General features: G+C 40.6%; 1 protein-coding gene across 1 annotated transcript in view; it reads left to right on the forward strand.

The window, feature by feature from the left end:
* Positions 1-537: 537 nt before the first annotated feature.
* Positions 538-22178, forward strand: part of WDFY4 (WDFY family member 4) — a 30144-nt gene continuing 8503 nt past the window's right edge. Inside the window, exons 1-10 of the mRNA XM_008949478.1 lie at positions 538-555; positions 1357-1476; positions 2044-2161; positions 2845-2954; positions 7943-8096; positions 9889-9980; positions 16289-16501; positions 16931-17078; positions 17950-18107; positions 19701-19859. Of these exons, the coding sequence (XP_008947726.1) occupies positions 538-555; positions 1357-1476; positions 2044-2161; positions 2845-2954; positions 7943-8096; positions 9889-9980; positions 16289-16501; positions 16931-17078; positions 17950-18107; positions 19701-19859 (1290 nt within the window). The remainder of the gene's footprint in view (positions 556-1356; positions 1477-2043; positions 2162-2844; positions 2955-7942; positions 8097-9888; positions 9981-16288; positions 16502-16930; positions 17079-17949; positions 18108-19700; positions 19860-22178) is intronic.

Genomic DNA, 22178 nt, shown 5'->3' on the forward strand with positions numbered 1-22178 from the left:
TAATCATAAGAGCTAGTTTACAAGAATTTACTACTTAAAATTCAATAAAATTGTATTTATATGATTACAGACCATTCCAGAGTTTTATTTAGATCTTTCAGGCTGTTTTAAGCCTAGCTTTATGGATTTCTAGTGTGATCCAATACAGAGCACAAAAGTTCAAAATAGTAGCTAGTTATTCCTACTATATTTGTTTTTATAATCTGTGCTTTATGTTTATATAATGTAGAGCTTTATAATCTATGGCTAAACTGACTTCCTCACTCTTCAGGACGTTAGCAGTCCTGTCTCTGAGCTGGCACCTTAAGATTAAAGTTGTACACTCAAAAGGAAAGGCATCTTCTGCCACCAGTTATATTGTATCCTGTCAGTACCCCTCTTTACTCTAGCAAATCAAAAGTTTATTTAACCCAGAAGCTGTCACTTGTCTCAATTTAGTCTCTAGGACTTGACAATGCTTTCCCTTATTGCTATGGAGCAGGCTATCTCAATTAAGTGTTTGTTCCACACAGGAAGCACTCAGGAGGGGAAAAGACAATGCTCCAGAAGTGGCAGGTAAGCTAAATCTTGGCTGTACATGGTTAAGTGAAGAATTTCAGCACCTGTGTGTCTGCATGCAGCTATGTGTGTGTACGTATGTACTTCAAGGCCCTAGATGTTCTCTTGCTGCTGGACGTGAGGTTATTGGCAAGAGAAGCAGAATATTTACATCTGGTTATTGCAGAGGTTTTGCTCCTGCTGGGAAACACATGGTGCTTCTGTCTGGCAGATTAAGTGTGATTTTTATGCACATTTTTAAACTGAGACCAAAGAGAGCCACCTACTTGAATGGCTGTTCACAGATCATCTGTACATCTAAATCAATGCACTTCTCATTTCCCCAGACGTTTTGCAGAGCTGAGAGATGCATTTACTTTCCTGTACCCCTGATCTCAGTAACCCAAGACGCAGTGGAGAAACCTATACCTTCTTGTTTATATGTAGCACTTTGTGCAGCCTCTTCTGTACAGGCAGTTGTGCAGGATTTTCTGATATACAGATTGCCTGCATTTGGCCCACTTTTACATTGGGAAAAAGTGCTCTGTTACACAAATACAGCATAGAAGTGCTGTATGATTATAGATAGATGCAAATGGCCTGTCTAAAGAAGAGCCAAAATGAAGACAGATTTTGTTGAATGGATTGTTGTATAAGAGATATTGCACTGATCTGAACGGCGACGGATGGCTGATTACACAGTTTGTAATTCTTGTCCTCGTGGGCCTGGGAGCCACAGGCTTCTGAGGGTGCCTTTGAGGCATGGTTTTCAGGAATTGGAGTTAGGAGATTTTAATGCTTGTTTCCTTTCCTTGGTAGAAGAGGGAGATCAGCAACTTTGATTACCTCATGTACCTGAACACACTGGCTGGCCGCAGCTACAATGATTATATGCAATATCCTGTGTTTCCATGGGTCCTCGCTGACTATCACTCCAAGGTCAGTGCTTGCTGCGGTGTTCTGTGCTTTCTATGGTAGCGACCATACAAAGGTTTGTTGCATGATGCCATTGAAGCAGAGGGGGTAGACCAAGGGTTCAAAATTTAAGATTAATTTTTAACTGTACTGATTCTGTATAATCTGCCTTACCTTCAAATCAGCATGCTGAGAGGATCATGTTCCACCTCAGAGAGGTGGGTGAACATCTGTTGAATACATAGGTAGTTAAAGGCAGGCTGCATCAGCTTGAGAGGTGGGCAGGCACAGGCTTCTGTGACCCTTGACAAGGTTTGTACAGAAAAGCCTTGAGAGCAATTTGTAACCTTCCAGGTCCTTTTTTCTTGAAGCTCCTTGTGCATGCTGTCATTTCAGTGGCACACTCTGCTGCTGTTTTCAAAGTCCCATCCAAGTACTGGAGGTGGGTGGTTTAGTGCTGAGTCTGTGACCTTTCTGTTGTAGGCGAAGCTTCCACCACAGCCTCGCCCCTATCCAGTGTCACTGAGCTAATTCGGAAGTTTAAGACTCAGGGATCTAAAAACCTACACCTTTGCTGGTCTTGCTTTTCAGACTCTAAACCTGACTAATCCGCACACATTCCGGGACCTGTCAAAGCCCATGGGAGCACAGACTGTTGAGAGGAAGCGCAAGTTTATCCAGCGCTACCATGAGGTGGAGAAGAGTGAGGGTGAGTGAGTGTTCTAGCAGACTAACAGCCAGCAGAGACTTGAGTCCTCTCAGGCCCTTGGGGATACTGGTGAATCACTTAGAAAAGGTCACCCAAAAACTTTGCAGAGCTGTGGCTACGGGAAGCACCATGCCAAGGAGATCCTCTCACTTCTGGGTACAAACTGGTTGAGGATTCAAGGAGAAATGAATCCTGCAAGCACTGCCTTACATGCCTCATATGGCTGCATTTTGTTCTCTTCCCTTGGGCAGGAAGGGAAGTTCCAGCAAAAAGCAATGTTCCCTAGAAAAGACTGTGCTGTCTTCTACATGCTAAGCTGCATGAAGAAGGCTGCTGCACACAACTTAGCTAGCAGCTACTTTAAGTAAAGGAAACAGGATGTTGATCCTGTTGTCCTCTGGAGATCAAGAACTTTTTGGATAGTAATGTGTAAAGGGATGGTCTGGAAAGTTAAAGGTCTTACTCTACAGAAAAAGAAATGTGCAAGGCAAAAAAAGAACATACAGAGATGGCAGTAAGTGCGCATTCAACACAAATATGCAAGTTGTGCTTTTGCTCATGGAACCTTGAACACATCTGCTTTACAGACCTGCTCCCTATTTACTTGTACTGTAGTATCTGGATGCTGTGGGCTTGAAATGGTGATATTTTGCACTGGAATCTGATTTGTATCCCATTTACAGGAGACCTGTCAGCCCAATGCCATTACTGTACTCACTATTCATCAGCAATTATAGTGGCGTCTTACCTGGTCCGAATGGAGCCATTTACCCAGACCTTCTGTTCTCTACAGGTAAGAGGCCAAGATAGCTCCCCTCCTACGCCTTGTTATGAACCATGCAGCACAGCATAGTAGCTGTGTAATGAACAAGGATTTCTTCATTTGAAATTTTCCATGTATTCTGTGTAGACTCTGGGCTCACTGAAGGCTCTATGCTATGTCTGTTGAATTTAGTGAAAATATCTTCATGGGAGCATGGCTGATGCTTGACAATCCTTTTTATCTTTTTTTTTTTCCCTAATGGAGAAGGATTATTTTGTTTTGGTCCTGTGATGCATTTTGTGAGACCCAAGGCACGTAAACACCTAGACAATGTTTTACAACCTGTCTGAACATAAGATTCTGACTTTGAGGCAGATGAGACTTTCATGGTAGTGATTCCAAGCCCAAGTGTCCATAGAGTAATGCAGGTACAGGCAAGCACTTGGACCTGGCTGTGGTGGCACAAAGAGCAGTCCCAGAGCACATGAGGATGCACAGGTTCTGGCGGATAGGGGATTATATGGATCATGGGATCACCCCGCTGAAGGAGAAGTGGAATGAGACTACATCCAGTGCTTCCCAAGAATATTTTGTTTTAGCTTGTTCTGAACTTGGCACTGTTTTATGGTGCCAAAAGCATTCAGCATGGAATTGAATTTCATGGAAAGTGAACTTTGTGTTTCCCTTTCCCAGATGGTCAGCACACAGAGGCATCAAATTTCTTGACTGCCTTCAGCAGGCAGTTGGTGATGCTCAAGCATGAACGCTTGGCCTGTGGTAGACAGTTATCACCCTTATTTCTTTAATTTGTGCTGATTTATAGCAGGGTCTACTAGGAGGGCAGGTCCTCTAGTGTATGGGTTTTTTTTTTTAAGGAGTGTCTTGCTGAGATCTACCTATCCTTATGCAGTGATGTGAGGAAGACAGCTAGGCCAGAATATTCCACTCAATGACTGCTGTACATATAGTGAGGACTGGCCATTCCTTCTGTAGCTTTCCAAGTGCTTTGCTGTTATGCTGGGCTTTTTTCTTTTTTTTTCTTTCTTCTTTTTTTTCCAATGAATTTATACAAATAAAGCACTGTGCTAATTAAGTAATAGGCCCTATGATATTGGCTTTTATCAGCAGTAGCTGATGGGCTAGTGCACCACCTGAGGCAATGGTTACCATTGCACTCTGTGAGCCATATGTTAGCTGCAGTCATGAATGTCTGTGCAGCAGTCATTTCTTGTAAACAGCAAAGGCTGCTGCTTCTCCCTGGCACACTTCTCATGCATAACGAGTTCCCAGTCTAAGCAGCTGCTTTGTGGCTGTGTTTATGGGGGATCAGCAGACAGCCACCATTTTTGTGGGGATAGTTATCTTCAGAGACTGCTGAGATCTGAATTACTCAAAATTTTGTTTGGATGTGGATCTACTGAAACTGTTGAACTTCTATTCTCATTCCTTTGTTCTTAAATTGCTACATATTTAGCTGAGCTCATTGCTGTCATTTCCCCCAAGTGACTGGTCCTATAGTGGCTTAGGAACTGCTAACTGCAACATGCAATCAGGCAAACACAGATCTGAGAACTGTATGATCAAGGCTAGAGCAGGTTGGAAAAGGAGTACTCCAAAACTTAAGACCTTGGAGGGGTGCTGAGTTGGGAGCTGTGAAAGCTTCTCAGCATCTTAAAAAGCACAAAATCTATACTTATAACTGCAAACTGCCAGGCAGAATGCACATTATAAGGAAACACAACTTCTTAGGTACACCCCTTGTGAAAAATTGATGTTGGTGTAACATCCTGTTTCTCAAGTCAAAGAATCGATTTGCACCTGACAGCAAAAGAAGGCAGTAAGGAAGTTACTAAGGGAACTGTATGGGAATTTACAAAACCTTATTATTTCACATTTTATCTAAGTGTATTGAGATTTGTCCCTAGAGAAAAGTGTGTATGCATTTTGCATCGTACTGGTATGGATGAAAAACTAGCTCATCAGATGGTTGTTGGATGGTACCTTCCACTTCACCTTAATCAAGTACCTCCTGGAATTCCTTTCAGACATTGGTCTCAGCACCACAAGAAAAGCAGCAATGGTTTTTGTGTTTAGTGCCTTCATTGGAAAGGCATTTTATGACCTCATGCCCTCAATAATTAGTGAGGCTTTTTATTCAGCTCAGCTTTTATCCTCTTTTATTCTTATTCCATTGTTGCATGTCAGCTAGCAGGGTGATGTTCCTTCCTGGCGTTCATCTCTCAAAGGTACTTACAGAGAATAGGGTTCTTCTTCATTGTCACTGACTCTTGACCAGTCATTTAAGCACTGTCTGCAGGTAATTATTTCCTAGCATCTCTGGGCATGTGCTAAGTCTTTGCACTAAACATCTTTTAGAAACACTTGGAGTTTAAAGCACGAATAAGGATCAGTGATGCTTAGTTTTATAAACATGGGAAGTTCTAACTTCTTGCAAGAGATCACTTTGACTAGTTGCTTTTTATATACCGTGCCAAACTAGAGTTTTAAAAAGCATGTTTTTCCACTATTCCTGATGACAATGTAAGGCCTCTGCTGAGAGAAAAGAGAGCCTTACTGTGTCTAGCTATAGAAAAGCCATAGGAGTTTGTCGACTTGCAATCTAAAGGCATAAAGCAATTCTTGATTCTCTTTTTCCCTTTCAGTGCAGTTTTTGCATTCATAGAGAGAGAAAACTCATTAATTCTGATATAAATATATGCAAATAAATTTATTAATATAGGAAATGGGAAAATCAGTTATTGCTTCCTTTATAAATAATACAGGCTTAAGTTTTAAAGATATTACTTTTCCCTAAAATGAATTAGACAGCCAAGGAAAAAATCACATTTTTTCGTGGTGGTAATATCTTTAACCAGATTTGTCACGCTAACAGCATTTCCTATGTATATATTATTTTTATTTAATACAGGTAATCTTTTTATTACAAATCATATTGTTTCTCAAGAGATTACCATCAGCTCTCATAAAAGCTGCAAAAAAAGATGAAAAAGCATCAATCACCACCAGACACAGTGTGCTCTGTGCAGATTAAATATACAAAGCCCTTTAATATGCCTCAATGAGATACTTGTTAGCTATTGATTTATTTATAGTTCTTCTTCTACTCTGTTTTAATTTCAATTTGAATTTGACTCCAAGGGTCCCTGCCTAATAATGATCAAGAACAAGATGACCTTGTGCATGAGATTAACTCCTACTAGGCTTACTCATGTGATTAACCACTTTTTCACTCAGTCCCTTGAGTGGGTGTGGGAAGGCTTCAGCTGTCAGTTGTATAAGGGAGAAGAACAAGGAGGTAAAGCAGAACCATACTGTCATTCAGAGATGAGACCGGACCAAAATCCTGGTCAGAATTCATGTCGAGAAGCAGGGATTGGGTCTTTCCACCTGGAATGTGTTGGCTTTTGATAGGAATTTATCTCAAAAGACAAGAAAGGGGACGTGACTTCAGAAATGTAGGGTTTACTGACTTTTGTGTTTTAAGATCTTATCCATGAGGATACCTTCTCCCTAACAAAAGATACAGCAGAAGTTATTCCTTGACTTGCAGTTCCTAAACTTAGCAGAGTTTGTAGATTTGAAGGAGTTGTATTGTAAGTGTACAGGTACTCGAGGGGTCAAAAGAGCAGTGGTTATTACCATCAGAAAGCAATGTGGAAATTTTAATCTGCTCCATGGGAGTGGGATCCCATCCTTAGAGCATGAAAATGATTAGATTTTATTTTCCTATTCAATAGATTGCAAGTCAAAGCTTCAGCTGACTGTTGTTATGCAGAAGTAAAGCATTCTCCTCATCTGGCACATGCAACAGTCAGAGAGTAAACTGACCAAAAGCTGTCAGGTTTTCCCAAGAGGTCAGCCACAGACAGAACCTGACTGCATCTCAAGTTTATTATTTGAAATCCCATTAGAAAATCCTGTAGGAAACATGGTTCCTATGTAAGGCATATACCCTTCATTCACTGAGTGATTAAAAAAAATTATTTTCTTTCTCCTTGAGGCCTTAGTTCAGAAGGATGTCCTAGGCTAGCTACTAAGGCTGCTTTTGTCTAGTGTTTGACTCTTATTGACATGTGCTAGTGCTCTCAGGATAGGATGCTGTTTCTGCTTTACATACCAATGCAGCTTGGGACTCAAACATTCTTCCTTTCTTCCCATCTTTATGCTGTCCCTCTTTCCCATAAGGAATAAATAGTCCCTGTAGGCTCCTGCCCACTGGGCCTTTCCTGTTTGACTGCATCTCTGGATCTGATTAATATTATTTCAGTTGTATCCCATTCCCCTTCCCGCCTTCCCCAAAGAGTTTTCTCAGGAGACTTGCACATAAGATTGTTCACAACTGCTTGGGTCACAACTGACCCAAGCGTGGGTTACAGCTGGAGCACAGGAAGTTCCACCTCAACATGAGGAAGAACTTCTTTACTGTAAGGGTTCCAGAGCACTGGAACAGGCTCCCCAGGGAGGTTGTGGAGCCTCCTACCTTGGAGACTTTTAAGACCTGTCTGGATGCGTTCCTGTGTGACCTGCCCTAGACTAGATGGACCTGCTCTGGCAGGGGGGTTGGACTCCATGATCTCTGGAAGTCCCTTCCAACCCCTAGCATTCTGTGATTCTGATTCTGTGAAGTGAAAACACTGAAGTTGTGTCCAAAGCTTGCAAATCACTTTGCAATGAATGGAATTAATTGCCTTCAGAAGCATTAATAATGGGTATACTGATATTCTCAGGCTGCCTGTGATTATTTATGCTTCCTTCTGTTATTGCAAACTATGCTAAGACTCCAAGCTTTATGGTATTCCCAACCTACATATCTACAAATTAGAACTAAGACATCCCCTAATATAAGATTAATTAATAGATCTGGGACAGATCTTGAGATATCACTTAATCAAACATGTAATAAGGTGATTGTTGCAGAACTGGCTATGGTTCTTCATCTGCTTTCCATTTAACAGAATATTCCCACTGCAGTCTTTTTGTCTGTCTCCACTTCACAGGGTGGAAGTTTTGATGTTGCAGACAGGATGTTTCACAGTGTCAAGAGCACGTGGGAATCGGCATCAAGAGACAACATGAGCGATGTGAGGGAACTCATCCCTGAATTCTTCTACTTGCCAGAGTTCCTAACCAATGCAAATCACTTTGAACTTGGTAAGTTTTAGAAGGTAATTCAGTGTTCCACCTCTGCTTCCCAGCATCCTGCCAAGGGAAAAGATACAAATTACATGCTGAGAGTTGGTCCCTGGACCATGCAGGCAGATGAGGCTCTCTGGCAATGAGAGGTGAATTTTTATTAAGTTAAGGCTAAAAGAATGCAAGCTTCTAATATCTGAATTATATCAGAACCACAAAGTTTCCAGCTCAGAAGGGATAGTAATTCCTATTATTTACTGTGCAAAGGAATTGATATTTTCTCAGACAAAGGTGGATACTGATATAAGCAATCTAGCTAGCTGCTTTTGAAAATTTGGTCTGCATCTATGTGGTTATGAACCATACATTAATTTTACTTTTGGAGACAAATTGATTGTTAAATGGTTGTCAAAACTCCTCACTATAATCTTGACAGGTTCTGCATAATTAACATGAAATTCCTATACTATCCATGGCCTCAAGTAGCTTCACAATCCCTTCTGATTGTACACTATCTCTAGACCTTTCTACATCAGTGGTGGAGAGTCAGAGGGAATCTGGAAAATAATAGTATTCAGAAATAGGCATAGCAGTCCTGATTCACTTCACTTTACAGGAAATTCACATAATTTGCAATGCAAAGCTGTTGTTTGATTTTTCTGTTTTGTTTTGGTTTTGGTTTTTATGTTGTTTGATTTTTCTGTTTTGCTTTGTTTTGGTTTTTTTTTTTCAGTGGACACAGGTTGGTTAACAAAGAAAGCAGAAGATAAATACCTTAAGAATCATTCTAAATTGGAGACAGCAAAGGCAATTTAACCCATAGTATAGAGGTCTAGCTGTAACTGTATTTAAGATCTTAATAAAATGAGATATGCTAAGCAAAGAGAAAAATGAGAATAACGTGTTAGAAGGCTGGTAAAACATAAGGAGGACTGGGGTAGTTTCATCCTGAGAGGAGGCCCAGAAACAGAGCCTGGCTGAAATCAAGATCCAGAGGCTGAGTGGAATCCAGTGGAGGGACCTAAAAAGACACGAGAATCTTGCCAATACAGAACAAATATAGAGGAAGATTTTATTACAGGGAAAGACAAGAACCTGAATTTGTTAACAATTGCATTGTGAGGAAACTTGCAGTCCCAGACCTGAGCCTCAACTTAGATTTGAATTCATCCAGTTATGCAGCACTGTGTTCTGATATAAGAACATAGGCTCACCTTCTGAAAGGAACCAGATAGCAAAAGACTTGAGAACAAAATCCCCCTTGGTGGTTGCTTCAGTAGGAATATCTGGCAGTTAGGTTCCGAAGGATTATGTGTAAAAAGGAAGTTGTGCTGATAAGTTTGTCTTGTGTGATGAGGACGTGTATTTTTACTGTATTAGTGACAGTTACTAGAAAATCTTCTCAGTGCTTTGTTACTGAATTGGAAATTTGAGGAGAAATTGTTTCTACAGTGTTCTATGGGACTGTAATTGATGTAGTACCCAAAACTTTATGCATAAAAATCACCTCAATTTATAGAATCATAGAATAGTCAGGGTTGGAAGGGACCTGAAAGATCATCTAGTTCCAACCCCTCTGCCACAGGCAGGGACATCTCCCACTAGATCAGTTTGTTCAGAGCTCCATCCAGCCTGGCCTTAGAAACTTACAGGGATGGGGCTTCCACCACCTCCCTGGGCAACCTGTTCCAGTGTCTCACCACCCTCACGATGAGGAAACTTTCCTTTGACTTCAGTGTTTTAGAAAAGCTCTTCCTAATTGCAATGTGTTTGAGTCTTGTTTTTAATTCTCCCTTTGTAATTCCTGCAGGCTGCATGCAGGATGGAACAGTGCTAGGAGATGTGCAGCTTCCTCCTTGGGCAGATGAGGACCCCCATAAATTCATTCACCTGCACAGACAGGTTAGTGAATATCAAGATTTGTGACAAAATACTGAAATGGAGACCACTGAAAATGAAACTCTGAGTGCCAGAAATATAAACCAAAATGTTAGATCCAAATGCATTCTGCCATTGTGGAGTTCATGTGGGTTCTGAACTTTTGCATGTCTACTTGTCTGCCTAACAGTTCACCCTGAATCAAGGCCAACTTTCCAGAGCAGCTGAGGCTTGTATCTAGGTCTGTGGCATGGACCTATCTCAGCCTGTAAGTGTATGTAAACATAAAAATGCATGCACATGGCACTTACATACATCCAGTTCCATTTTGCTACTAACTAGCTGTGTCTTTATTTAAACTGCCTACCTCTGTCTGAGTCACAACAGGACTACAATTATTTCTTTATTTGGGGGAATGAAAACCCAGTGTAATTTCCTGCCTTTAATGGAGTCAGCCTTGGCAATTTGGAAGCAAAAGAGCTTTCAAGTCCTGAGACTTACTGCAATTAGTGCTATCTATTAATAGTTTGAAAGTCTTCTGTATGATGTCACCTGCTATGTAGTAGTGAGTGCAAAGGCAATGCTCTATGAAGGCTGTTGCATTGAACACAGACTTTGTAGCAATCTTGGTGCAGGTCTCTCTTTTTGTTAGAGCTAAAAAGGGAATGGGCTGTACTATATTGCCCCTGCATTATCTCATCAGATAATGGCAAAAGGAGTCAATCTGTATTTGTGAGTGCCTGCAAAATGTTGCTGTGTACAAGAAGTGTGGTGGTTATGTGTTAGCATTGGTGGGACTAAACAGATAGCCTGTGATTTTGAAGGCATTATATCATCCTGGTTTGTCATGTGTACCTTCTCTCGCTGCCTCACTGGGGGTTTCTCACTTTTCCCATGCTATGCAGGTCCTGCCCTTGGGGATTCAACTTTCACACTCTATAAACTTTGTAAGTGGCTGTATCCAAACCTTTGGATAGAATCACATTCTCTGTTTTGATACCTCTAAATAAGCCTGTCCTTGGATGATGTCTCCAAATGCTGGTTTAAATCCTGTCTCTGACCTCCTTACTGACTGCCTTAACTTTTTGTTCCTGTTTTGAACAAAACCAGAGTAATATTTTTGTCTTGTAAATATTATTTTCTCCACTGTTCCCTTTACCATTGAGAGTAACCACTATGCTCCCATTATAAGTTCCATTATTTTCATGCCTCTTGCTTTTCACTTCTGTGCTGTATCCAGAGTCCTTATTTTTGTGATTTTTCATACCATTAAATCAATTACATGCTTTTCTTGAGCATTCTCTTGAATCTTAATTTATTCTGTCTGATGTTCTGATACTTTGTTTCAAATCTGTACAGAGATAAATGGAAAGGGACATATTGATTTTTTGACATTACATAGGAATCTCCTCCTTCGTGCCCTTATATTTTGCATTTGTCTATGGCAGAAGTACTCACACCTAAAGTGTCTCTCCTTTCCTTCTTGAGACTCCATGTATCTGTTTGATTTAATTGTTCTGGCTGCCTCTTACATCTCCTTCTCCCTGCAGCCACCTGGGTGCTGTCAGTAATCTAGCCTTAGTCCTGTGTTTGGGAATGCCATTTGTACCCCTGTTTTAAAAAGGAAACAAAAAAAGATCCTTTATAAGCTGTTCTATGGCCTGTGAATCCATCCTGAAGAAAATTTTCTTCTATTAAACCCGTTTTAAGAGAACAGGTTCCTGGTAGTGTGCTTCATCTGCATATCATGCAAAGCATTAAGTGTTAAAAGAGTCTATTCCAAAGACAAGTCAGCATTTTGTAGCACCTGCATCCCACACTATCTCTATCAGTTCTTGATGCTGCAAACACTTTGGCCTGTGAATAACTTGAGTGTGAGAGTGAGACTGCTCAACTCTGGATTCATTCAAACATACTGAGGTTCTTCCTGTGACTGAGCATGGAGGCAATCTGAGCCTGTGCTTGCCTACTTTTTTGTGCAGTAGTCCTGCCTTTGTTTCTTTTTTACGATTGTTGAGTATATAGTGAGATATTTCAATTTTTGGTTTAATTGGTTAAGAGGTTCCCTTTAATCTCTGTTTTAAATTCATTATCTGAACACTTTATTGTAAATCTGTAAGAACAATAAATCTAAAAAGTATTTAAAAGAAGTTACATTTCTGTCTAGCTACTTTACCTATTTTGAAATGGATAACTTTTGTATATACTTACTAAAAATGTTGTTTTCAATAATTTTTAAAATGTGATTTAAAGTAGTCATCTACCACATTCTGAATCCTACCAGAACCTACCCCAAAATCTTACCTCAATACATGAAATCTTGTGAATTAATGATGTTCTGCATTATGTGGTGTGGAGAGTAGCTGCTTAACTACTGTTAGCAGGTCTCAGTGTTTCCATGCCTAATAGCTTGACTCAGTGGTGTGCTGCCACACAGCTTAGTAACTCAAAACAATACATTGAATTTACAGCATATTCAGGACCTTATCAGTCCCTTTACAGAAGCTACATTCATCTTTTTGTTTGTTGTTTTGCCTTATATTTCTTATATAGCAGTTACCTGTGTAACTCTGATCACAGCCCTGTGTTACTGGGTTGACAAACACACCAAGAGTAGATCTCCTTGGGAAAAAAAAAATGTATGGAAAAGCTTTTCACTAGAAACTGATCAGGTTGAAATGGGAGTGTATTCAGTAGTAACAAGAAAATGTCTCAATAAATAATTTCAACTTTCTGTCTTTGTTACCAAAACATTTTAAAATTATCTTTTCATTGCAATGTTTGTATTAGATTACAGGCTGAACTGAAAATATTTTATGATGTAGCTACTAAAAATAATATTGTATGGCATATAGCTTCATTATTAGCAAAATACAGGGATGTAAGTTTTCTGTATTTATAACTGGGGCAGCAGGAGGGGGTGGATTTTTAATACACAAGAAATCTTGAAAGTTGGGCTTTATGTTCTGATTTGGAAAGAACAGTGTCTGGGTTTCCTCTAGAACCTAGCTTCCATTTTTCAGTCATACTGTGTCCCCTGTTTTTTTGCAACCTATTAGCTTGAGGGGATGAGAAGAAAATGTTTTTGTCAAAGAACTGAGATGCAGAGAGATGAAGAGCCATGTTCAGGTTGCTTAAGCTCCTGTACATGCAATAATAGGTACTACTGAGTCAGACAACTCTGAAGCTGCCCAGAGAGTGAGTTAGAGGCTCAGAGCTCTAGTCACACTGAAAGGCTGTGAAAGTGAAGAGACACCTGAGGTTACAGTGACAATAACTATATGATGGGACATCTACTATAGGAAGGAGATCCTTATGTAAGTGTTGTGTGCACTGCAAGCTTGCTGCCTGAAGTACAGTCCTTGCTAAAATGAAGAGCTGAGCCAAGCTGGGAGTGCCCAATTCCTTCCTTTGCAGGAAAGAACTCAGTGTACCTGCTGCAAATATGGTTTGGCCACTGAAGTCAAACTTGCAACAGTTCCCTGGTGTTACCCCATGACTACAATGAAGACATGGAGGTATTAGGGCTCTCTGGTTCCTGCTCTGGATCTGCTCTATCTCATGCTCACTCTGTGACCTTCCAAGGTGCTTAATCTCTGTTGTCCAGTTTCCCAAATGTGAGAAAGACAATGCTGTCCTTCCTGAACAGAAGTGCTGCAGACAGAAATCCATGGATGCCTGAAAGCTGCTGTCATTTTATGCTCATGTTTTTCAAAGAAAAACATAGGGAGAAATGCTGTCTCTTACACTGTGGCTTGATGGAGTGTAAAGTACTGAGCTGTGCTCCTTACTGTTTATGTAATGGTGAGCACTGTGAAGGCACTTAGATACAATGGGGAACATCTGCTTTTGCCTTGTACTTTGGAATAAGGGTGAAGTTTAGAAACGAATCTATCCATCATCCCTGCATAGCATGGTTTTGTTGTCATTGTAGAGCAATCTCAGATTGAACTAGATTTGTTTTGGATGAAATGAAATCAAAAGCTGCACTCCAGTTGTGCACTCCAGATGCTGGTGGCATTCAGCCTGTGGGAGCAGAGCAGATCTAGTTTGAAGTAAAGCCCCCACAGTGCACATTGTGTGGATACTGGGCCACCTCTTCCATCTGTTCTGTTTTACAGATCTGCTTCCATTGAGCTGCACTATTCGATAACATTGGCACAGCTGATAAAGCCACACAACTTCTACAAATTAATTCAAATCTCAAATAGGAGCAATTTAGCAAACGAAAGATCACATTTATAGATGCATGTTCTTAATGATTTGCCAGACCTGATCAGTCCTCACGTGTACAGTCAGTGCAATACTTTCTCTCCAACCATAGCTTGTACTAGGTGTTACATGGCAGGGTGCAAGAAATCTTGCTATGGGGAGAAAGTTGATTAGCCAGTCCCGGAAAGTTCACCTACACTGTAGTGAAGAGCTAGATATCTTGAATTCTGAAACTGGAGGGTTTCTGTCTCCTCTGAAATCATCCACAAGACTGAATATACTTGCTACTGGTATCAGGGTCATTTTTAGGAGGGTTCACTGTAAGTTTGATGCATTAAACATATCCAGGTCAACACTTCTGAGGTTTGCCTATTGCTTTAAAGAATATGAGAGCAAAGAATTGTTCTTCATATCAAACCTTGAGTAGCTCCCCGTTTCATGTTTAATAAGTTAGGAATCTAGTCTACTAAAGAGATTTATTTACTTCCTCCTTAAACCACCACAAGTTCTCCCTCCCTGGCTGGGCTTTTCATAGTGCTCAGTGAAATACTGAGAGGCTGCACAGTTGTAGCTTTGTCGGTTGCTTTGTTTTCCTCTGGCAGTGATGCCAGGCAAAATTTACAGTTTGTAATTCATGGACTAACTGTTTTTATTAATGAGGATGAGTTCCGAGTCTGTTCATAAGTGTTTTCCTGTTGTTTGCAGGTCACATATTGTATTCCATGCTTGTTCTCTGAGCTGCCCTGTGATCGTTATAGTTGTGGGCAGGGTCATTTAAACCAGCTGCACTGGGCTAACTGTCTGCTCTGTGAAATGAGCCATTGTTCTGGATCCCATTAGCTAGTATGTTTCTGCTGTGCTTTGGGTGGGATTGTCTGCTTGGGAGACCCTTAACTGAGCATCAGGGAATATTGCACAGTCAAATGATTTGGAGATAAGAAAGTATTTTTAATAATGCTTAACACTGCTCTTTGAATCATTGGGCAAGGCTGTTTGGGAATGCACAAAGATGTGGTGAGGCAGGTGATGGCAGGGGCAGTAGCATTTAATGAAAGCCTCACGGATAAGGCTGGCTAACCTGGAGGTGGGCAAAGGTTCAGTTCAAGCTTGTGTCTGCTGCTTATGAACTTGCTGTCTGGGCCTTCAGAGCACAAGTTTTCCACTCTGGTTATCTTGAGCTTTCTAGGGAGCCCACATTGAGGCAGATGCATTGCTTTGTCCCATCGTTCCCAATCTTCTCCAGTAACTGTTTTTTCTGGTCCTATTAATCCACACACTTTTCCTTATGGGTGGCAAATTTAATAAAGTTAACCGTTCCTTATTTTGGAGAAAAAAAAGTTCAGACTTTGAGTTTTTCCAGGATGAGGAAATCTAGTGCTGCACCTGCCTCTGCTTAAGCCCTGTGAAAATGCTCATTGATTAAACTCATGCAGTCTTGAAGCTTCTGTCATACAGCTGCCTTGCTGCACCCCAGCTCTGCTACTGCAGACCCCCTTCCCTGTCTTGGCTTGAAGCACCTTTGCTATTTTACTACAAGTTCTACATTCTCTTTGCTGCTTCATGGCATGCAACCACTCCTGCTGTATCCTTCAGACCCAGCTTAAAGCCACTCTGCTAGTCATCTCCCTTCCCAGTCTGTTGATACGTATCTTCTCAAATATAATCTCTGCTGCTTGGTGTGATTCATAACTCAGGCATGTTTGTACAAAAGTGGTGGCACTAAATGCTAACAAATGTTTTGCTCATTTAAACTACCTTGTGTCAGTAACAGTATTGATGAAGGCATGATCGCACAGGCTTTAACACGTGCTGGAAGCTGGAGGATGTGCCAAGATCTGTGGATTGCTTGCACTTTGCTTTATGAGCCTGCCTGTGCTGTTTCTGAGGATATTGCTCCTGGTGTTTAAGTCAAGCATGCTCCACTCTTTTTCCTTTTCCTATGGGGATCCACCTTTCATTTCTCTGGTAACGTTTTATGAGGTTGTGCTGAAAATGGCAGTACTGGAGGAACTAAAAGAGTGACGATTTCACTTGCAATCTCCAACAAGGACTGGAAAGTGGTGTAATGCATTTGTAATAGACACACTCTACTGAATTAAATAATTTTCTTTTGGTTTCAGGCTCTGGAAAGTGACTATGTCAGTGCACACCTCCATCGCTGGATAGATCTGATTTTTGGCCACAAGCAACATGGCTCAGCTGCAGTGGAGGCAGTTAACACCTATCACCCTTACTTCTATGGAGATAAGATGGACCTCAACAACATTAAGGATCCCCTGATTAAGAGCACCATCCTGGGTTTTATCAGCAACTTTGGACAGATACCAAAGCAGGTACCACTTTATCATGAGAGTAGAGAGCATAATTTAGTTTATCTTGTACTACATCAGTACACACATGTGGTGGTTCCACTTTCTCACCGTGCTGTTCCTGTTCTATGCCATACAGTTGTGCTGTCAAATCTGGCTTCTTCAGAGAAGTCACACGAGTAATCCCTAGTCTGGGAATGGGTACAGTCCATAAAAGCAGCTCAAAGTCTCACCTATGCTTTTGTCTCTTCTCCTGAATTGCTGGGATTAGCTTCCTATCTCTATGAGGAAGTGATGTAGTCTGATGAAAAAGTAATAAGGGTAAGATTTTATTTTAATGAAGAGGTTCATGTATGATAACCCTGCAATCTATGATTAAGGATTTAAGAGATGTCCTTCCTGCATGATCTAACAAATAGAGATTCATTTTTCAAGGCCATTCCTTTGTTCTAGCTCTTCACGAAGCCACATCCACCCAGGAATACCCAAGGGAAAAGTCCGTCAGGAAGAGAGACTGTGCTGTCCCTTCATTCAAGTGGAATTCTTCCTCCTTTGATAAGCAGCCTGCAAAATCTGAAGCTTTCACCAGTTACAATAAAAGGTGCTGCAGGGGCTGTGCTCCATTTTCTGAGCGAATGAGTATGGAATTCTTGAATGGGGTGAATCTGGATTTTCAAGAGCACAAAAATAGTAATACAGCTTTGTACAAGTTGATACAACCAAGATCCCTTCTGCCCATTGTTATTTGTGTACATGTCTATTGTGAGTGGGCATTGAAAATACTTGAATACTCAAGAGAGATCTTGAAACTTCTGTTGTAAAGTTCAGAGCAGATTTTTTCCTTTTTTTTTTTTTTTAGGACACATCTTTCTTTTTCTGCATTCTGAATATGTTACATTGAGACAAAGCTCACTGTTTTCCATTTGCATTCTCTCTTTTTATATTCAACAGCAAATAAATAGTCTGTCTTTCCCTGCCTTTCTATCTTCCAACCTTTTATTTTTTTCCTCTCTTTCTTAGTCTGCAATGGTTCTTATCATGAAGAAGCCTGGAAAACTCCAGTGTCTCCTTCTTTATCTCACAGTGTTCTTTACATCACAGATCTTTGTGGGGACAGTGGATTCCCATACCTATACTACCAAGGCTGTTGGTGACATGCCTGCCATCCTTTGTAGTGCATGGCATAAGACAGTCTGCCAGTCAAAAGGAGCTTAATGACACTGGTGTTAAACCCCCTTCTTTGGAGCATGTCACTCCCTTTGCATGGCTTTATATGGTCCTTTAAAGAGGAGTGTTTCCACTATTCTGCCTGGAATCTCAGTTGTGGAGTGGATTTCTCTCTATGGACCTGGCCACAGAACTGAGCCCAGTTGTGGGACTTGACAGCCCCATCAAACAAGCTGTGCAAGGTGGAAACTTAACATATGTGCTCTGAAAAACAACAGTATTAAGTATGTTCTCTGTCTTGTCAGACTATCCCAAGGGAGCTATTGGACACATTGTTCATACTGAGAAAGGCATTCTGGCTGTTGTAAAAAATAAGGTTTTGATTCCTCCTCTTTGGAGCAAAACATTCTGCTGGGGATTTGAAGACTTCACCTGCTGCTTTGGCAACTATGGGTCTGAGAAGGTAAATAAGAAGTCTAAGCATTCCAGGAACTATTAGTATATTGTGGTCTTTGGCTGGTATGGACATTCATTTCAGAGGCTGTTGGGGAGCTAATTTCAGAGGGTGCTGTACAGGACTATATCACAGCCAAGCTTCCTGAGGAATCTCAGTTTGGATATACCATCCGAGTACAAAGTAATTCTGGGCTGCTCAAAAATGTGGCATTTCTCCTCTAAATTATCTGAAGTTCAACTTCTAGTGACTGTGTTGTCTATCAAAATAAAGGAGAAACCCCATTTCATGGGTTGTAAGGACAACACAAGGTCTCCTGGCCACAGATTAGAAATTTCATTGTGCAGAACTTTCTGCTAGCATTAAGACTGGACCATCTGTCAATTCCCCACTGGCTCCCAAGCTTAACCCAGTGCATTCATTCAAAATAACAATGTAATCTATTTGAGAAAGTTAATACTCTTACTTCTTTGCTTTTAAAAATCAGTAGTCTGTGCCATTATGCCACTTGTTAAGGCATTTAACAGATCCAATTTCTGCTGCTAACACAAACCCACTGATTTGTGGATGTGTCTGGTACAATGTTAAGATGTACAAATACCTCTGAGTTAACTTGGCTACCAGAGTAGCAGAACACATCATTTGGCAAGATCCTGACTTGAGTATTTGTCCAAGCCACATCATTATGTTTTACAGACATACTCAGAGTCAATGGAAGTGACAAAGACATGAGACGTATTTTACTTTCTGCTCCCTATATAAAGTTATTGGAATATTTGTCCATTATTTTCTATTAAAATCAGTGCTTAGCAATTCATAGTGCTTCTATAGGTAAGAAAAGAGAAGTAGCTGTGAGTACAGCTTGAGTTCCCTCTGTGTCAACAGTGCTTCTGGATACAAGCTTAAAAGAACTTTTTTTCCTCCTTGTAAGTAGGTAAAGGTTTATTCTATTTGTGGTTTGGGTTTTTTTCTGTAGCTGTGCCATCCAGCTCCACCAGAATCATTAACACCATAATGTTGTCCCTGTTGTTTGGCAGAGCACTAAGGCAGAATGTGAGCAGAAAGATGTTTGTGCTACAATTGTAGCAATGGGTAATAGACCCAACCTTGGTTTAGGCTGGCTTGGTGTTGCTAACAGAGCTGTTGGCACAGAATGGGATTTAATGCTTTGGCTTTTCAGTCCAAGTAAGAGGAGGGTTGCAGAGCCTGGCATTAACTCTGTTAGCAGTGGCTGTCACAGCCTGAGCTTTCTTTTTAATCTACATTGAATGTTTTAATTCTGTCACTATATGGCAGCAGAACAAACTTGCCCAAAGCTACATAGGAAGTCTGTAACACAACAGAGACTGGGACTCAGTTCTTCGAAGACATAAGATACTGACCTTTGCCCAACCTTCCTTTTTGGTCCTGGAGCCAAAGCACAGCTGCATGCAGCCACAGCCTGTGTGTGTACCTGTCATGCAGCTGTGCTGTGAGCATAGAGACTGGTTATCATGAGGTTTTCTTACCTGGTTTTGAAGAAAAGGAGGCTCAGCTCTGAAAACTGAATCTGTCAATAGGTATTAACAAATGTATTTGACTTAAAGCTGCTTTCTTGTACAGAACATGACTACGTTCGAGTGTATGGCAGACTGGGGAAAGTGCCTCTGTGCTGTGTGTCCTTCAGCAACTACCATAATCACATCTGGAACAAGCTCGGTTGTGTGTGTCTGGGAACTTTCATTCGTCAAGGACAAAGTGAAATGTCTAAACTTGAGACAGGTCAGTGCTGTGGCTCCTTTGCTTAATGAAAACCAAAAGATTCAGATCTTTCAGATGACTGGCAGAAGGACATTTGGATGAATCAAGAAAGCAGAAAACCAATAATCAACAGTATCATGCGACAGCCTGTTATCAGGCCATATCTGATAATATGCCTTATATCCACAGCTTATAGTTATGAACTCTGCTTGTTTGGGTTTTTTTTCCCCTCTTTGGTAACATTTCCAAAGTTTGTCATGATGAAATAAACAGTGAAGTTAAGGTATATGCTCTCTTCACTTGAAGGGCAGCCAACCCTTATTGATTATTTTCAAAAACCAGCATCACCTGGAGATGGTTATAGTTCTTTCTGGGCTGCTACAGCAATGGACAGGATATCCAAAATACCCTATGGACTTAGCCAATGGAGTTGGAGGCTCAGCTAGGCAAAGTTCTTGATTCTTTTTTCTGAACATGAATTCAGAACACAAAAGGTTTGCCTGTCACTCCATGAGGTAGGGATGGATCCAAAGAATGATATAGGTAGTGTACTCACTGTCCAAAGTCCTTTAGTGGTTGTTCATTAGATACTCAACTATACTCATCAAACAGCTGTATAAATATTATTTTATTTACAAATGAAATTCTCATGCAAGATTTGTGTGGTGAGTTCACAGTTTTGGAAGTAAAGCTGAAGTACACCTCTATCATATTTGAAAGGCAGCGTGGAACCCTCTTCCCCTAAAAAATCAAGAAACAGAAAGTGGTCTGCTACTTTGAGGCAAGTTAATAAAGGAAGATCTCCAAGCGTTAGAAGCTTCTTCTGTTAATATTCTCTTGAGGGAGATATTCAGGTGATATTTTAGTGCCTTCCATGCCCTGAGACACAACATATTTTATTTGTCATTAAATGATGTGAAAACTTCAATGTCTGTTGGGATGCCAGAGAAGTATTTGGATCTTAATTTATCTGACATTCTTTTGTGTTGAAATTAGGGGGAAAACTGTGTTTAGAGCAGTCTCTCTTCTGAGGTTTATGATGTTTCCTGCTTGAGGAGAAGCCAGAAATACAAAACAAGATCTTCAGTGATGACCTTTTAATCTATCTATCTGGTTATTATTCCTAACAAGGATATGGACACAGAAATGGGAGAAATAGCAGTAGAGAAATGCATAAGCAGTAGTCTTCATGAACATAAAGATTATACTAGTCAGGGGGTCAGTTTGAGTTTCAGGCAACTTTTTGAAGAGGCTGTCTTTTATCTCCTATATAATAATGCCTTCCTCTTCAACAATCTAAAAACAGCTTTGCTGATGTGTTCCATTGTGATTAATCTGGTATTGCCCAAAGTCTACAAAGTGGCATGAGATCATGCAATGACAATTCTGTTTTTTTTCCTTCTCTTTGCTAGCAGAGGCACTTTTTTTTTTTTTTTTTTTTATGACTGACTGGCATAGATGTAAATTTGAAATATGATTCTAAATGTCTTCCAGTGAATTACTTGCTGCTTTCATGTAATTCACTGTTTCATGGTGGCTGCTTTTTCTGCTGAACAAAAATATTTTATCATCTTTCCTGAGAGAGTGAGCTTTGCTTAAGTAAAGCTGATGTGCTATAAAGTGGATGCTATTCACTTATCAGCTGTCTCATGGGACAGACACATTCTGGTTTGGAAAGTACAAAAGCTATAATTCAGCAGAAAAAGTCACTTTTCCTTCTCTAGCAGGGCTGCTTCCACAGTTTTGGGGAACACTAAAGATTGAACATAATAGCCTTGGTATTGATCCATGCAATTTGCCAGTTCCCTCAGTGTTCATGAGCAGATCCATCCCTGCAATCCAGCCCCCAGAATTTCTGGATCAAATGAAACTCTAGCCTGGGAGAAGCATCCGGGCAAGCTGTGCTGCCTGCCACACAGGGAGGAGTTGAGTGTGGTTGTCCAGTGTCTGTGTCCATGTCAGCCAGACAAGTTGGATGGTCAAACACAGTTTAAGTTTTCATATACTGTGCATTCCTGTAGTGAAGTCTTTTTTGTGTTTTGGTATTCGTGAGTTTACTCTGGAGATAGATCTCACAATTCTTTCTGCAGTTATGCTGCAGGTTACTTCCCGTTAAGGGAAAACCTGGCAGTCTTTGCAGAGCAATAATGAGAGGCTGGTAGAGAGTTAAAAGCATGTGACTTGTTTTTGCATGATTATGCATTGAGACACTGGTGGGTTGAAGCTGAGATTATATCTGGGCTTAGGTCCAGCCCTCTCACCCACACTCAGCTTTTATTTGAAGCACTTCACTACCGGGTAGGATCTTTCTGGGTTTAAAAAAAAAAATAAAAATAAAAA

Source organism: Merops nubicus, unplaced genomic scaffold (genome assembly GCF_000691845.1).
Source record: "Merops nubicus isolate BGI_N331 unplaced genomic scaffold, ASM69184v1 scaffold13401, whole genome shotgun sequence".
Taxonomy (NCBI): Eukaryota; Metazoa; Chordata; class Aves; order Coraciiformes; family Meropidae; genus Merops; species Merops nubicus.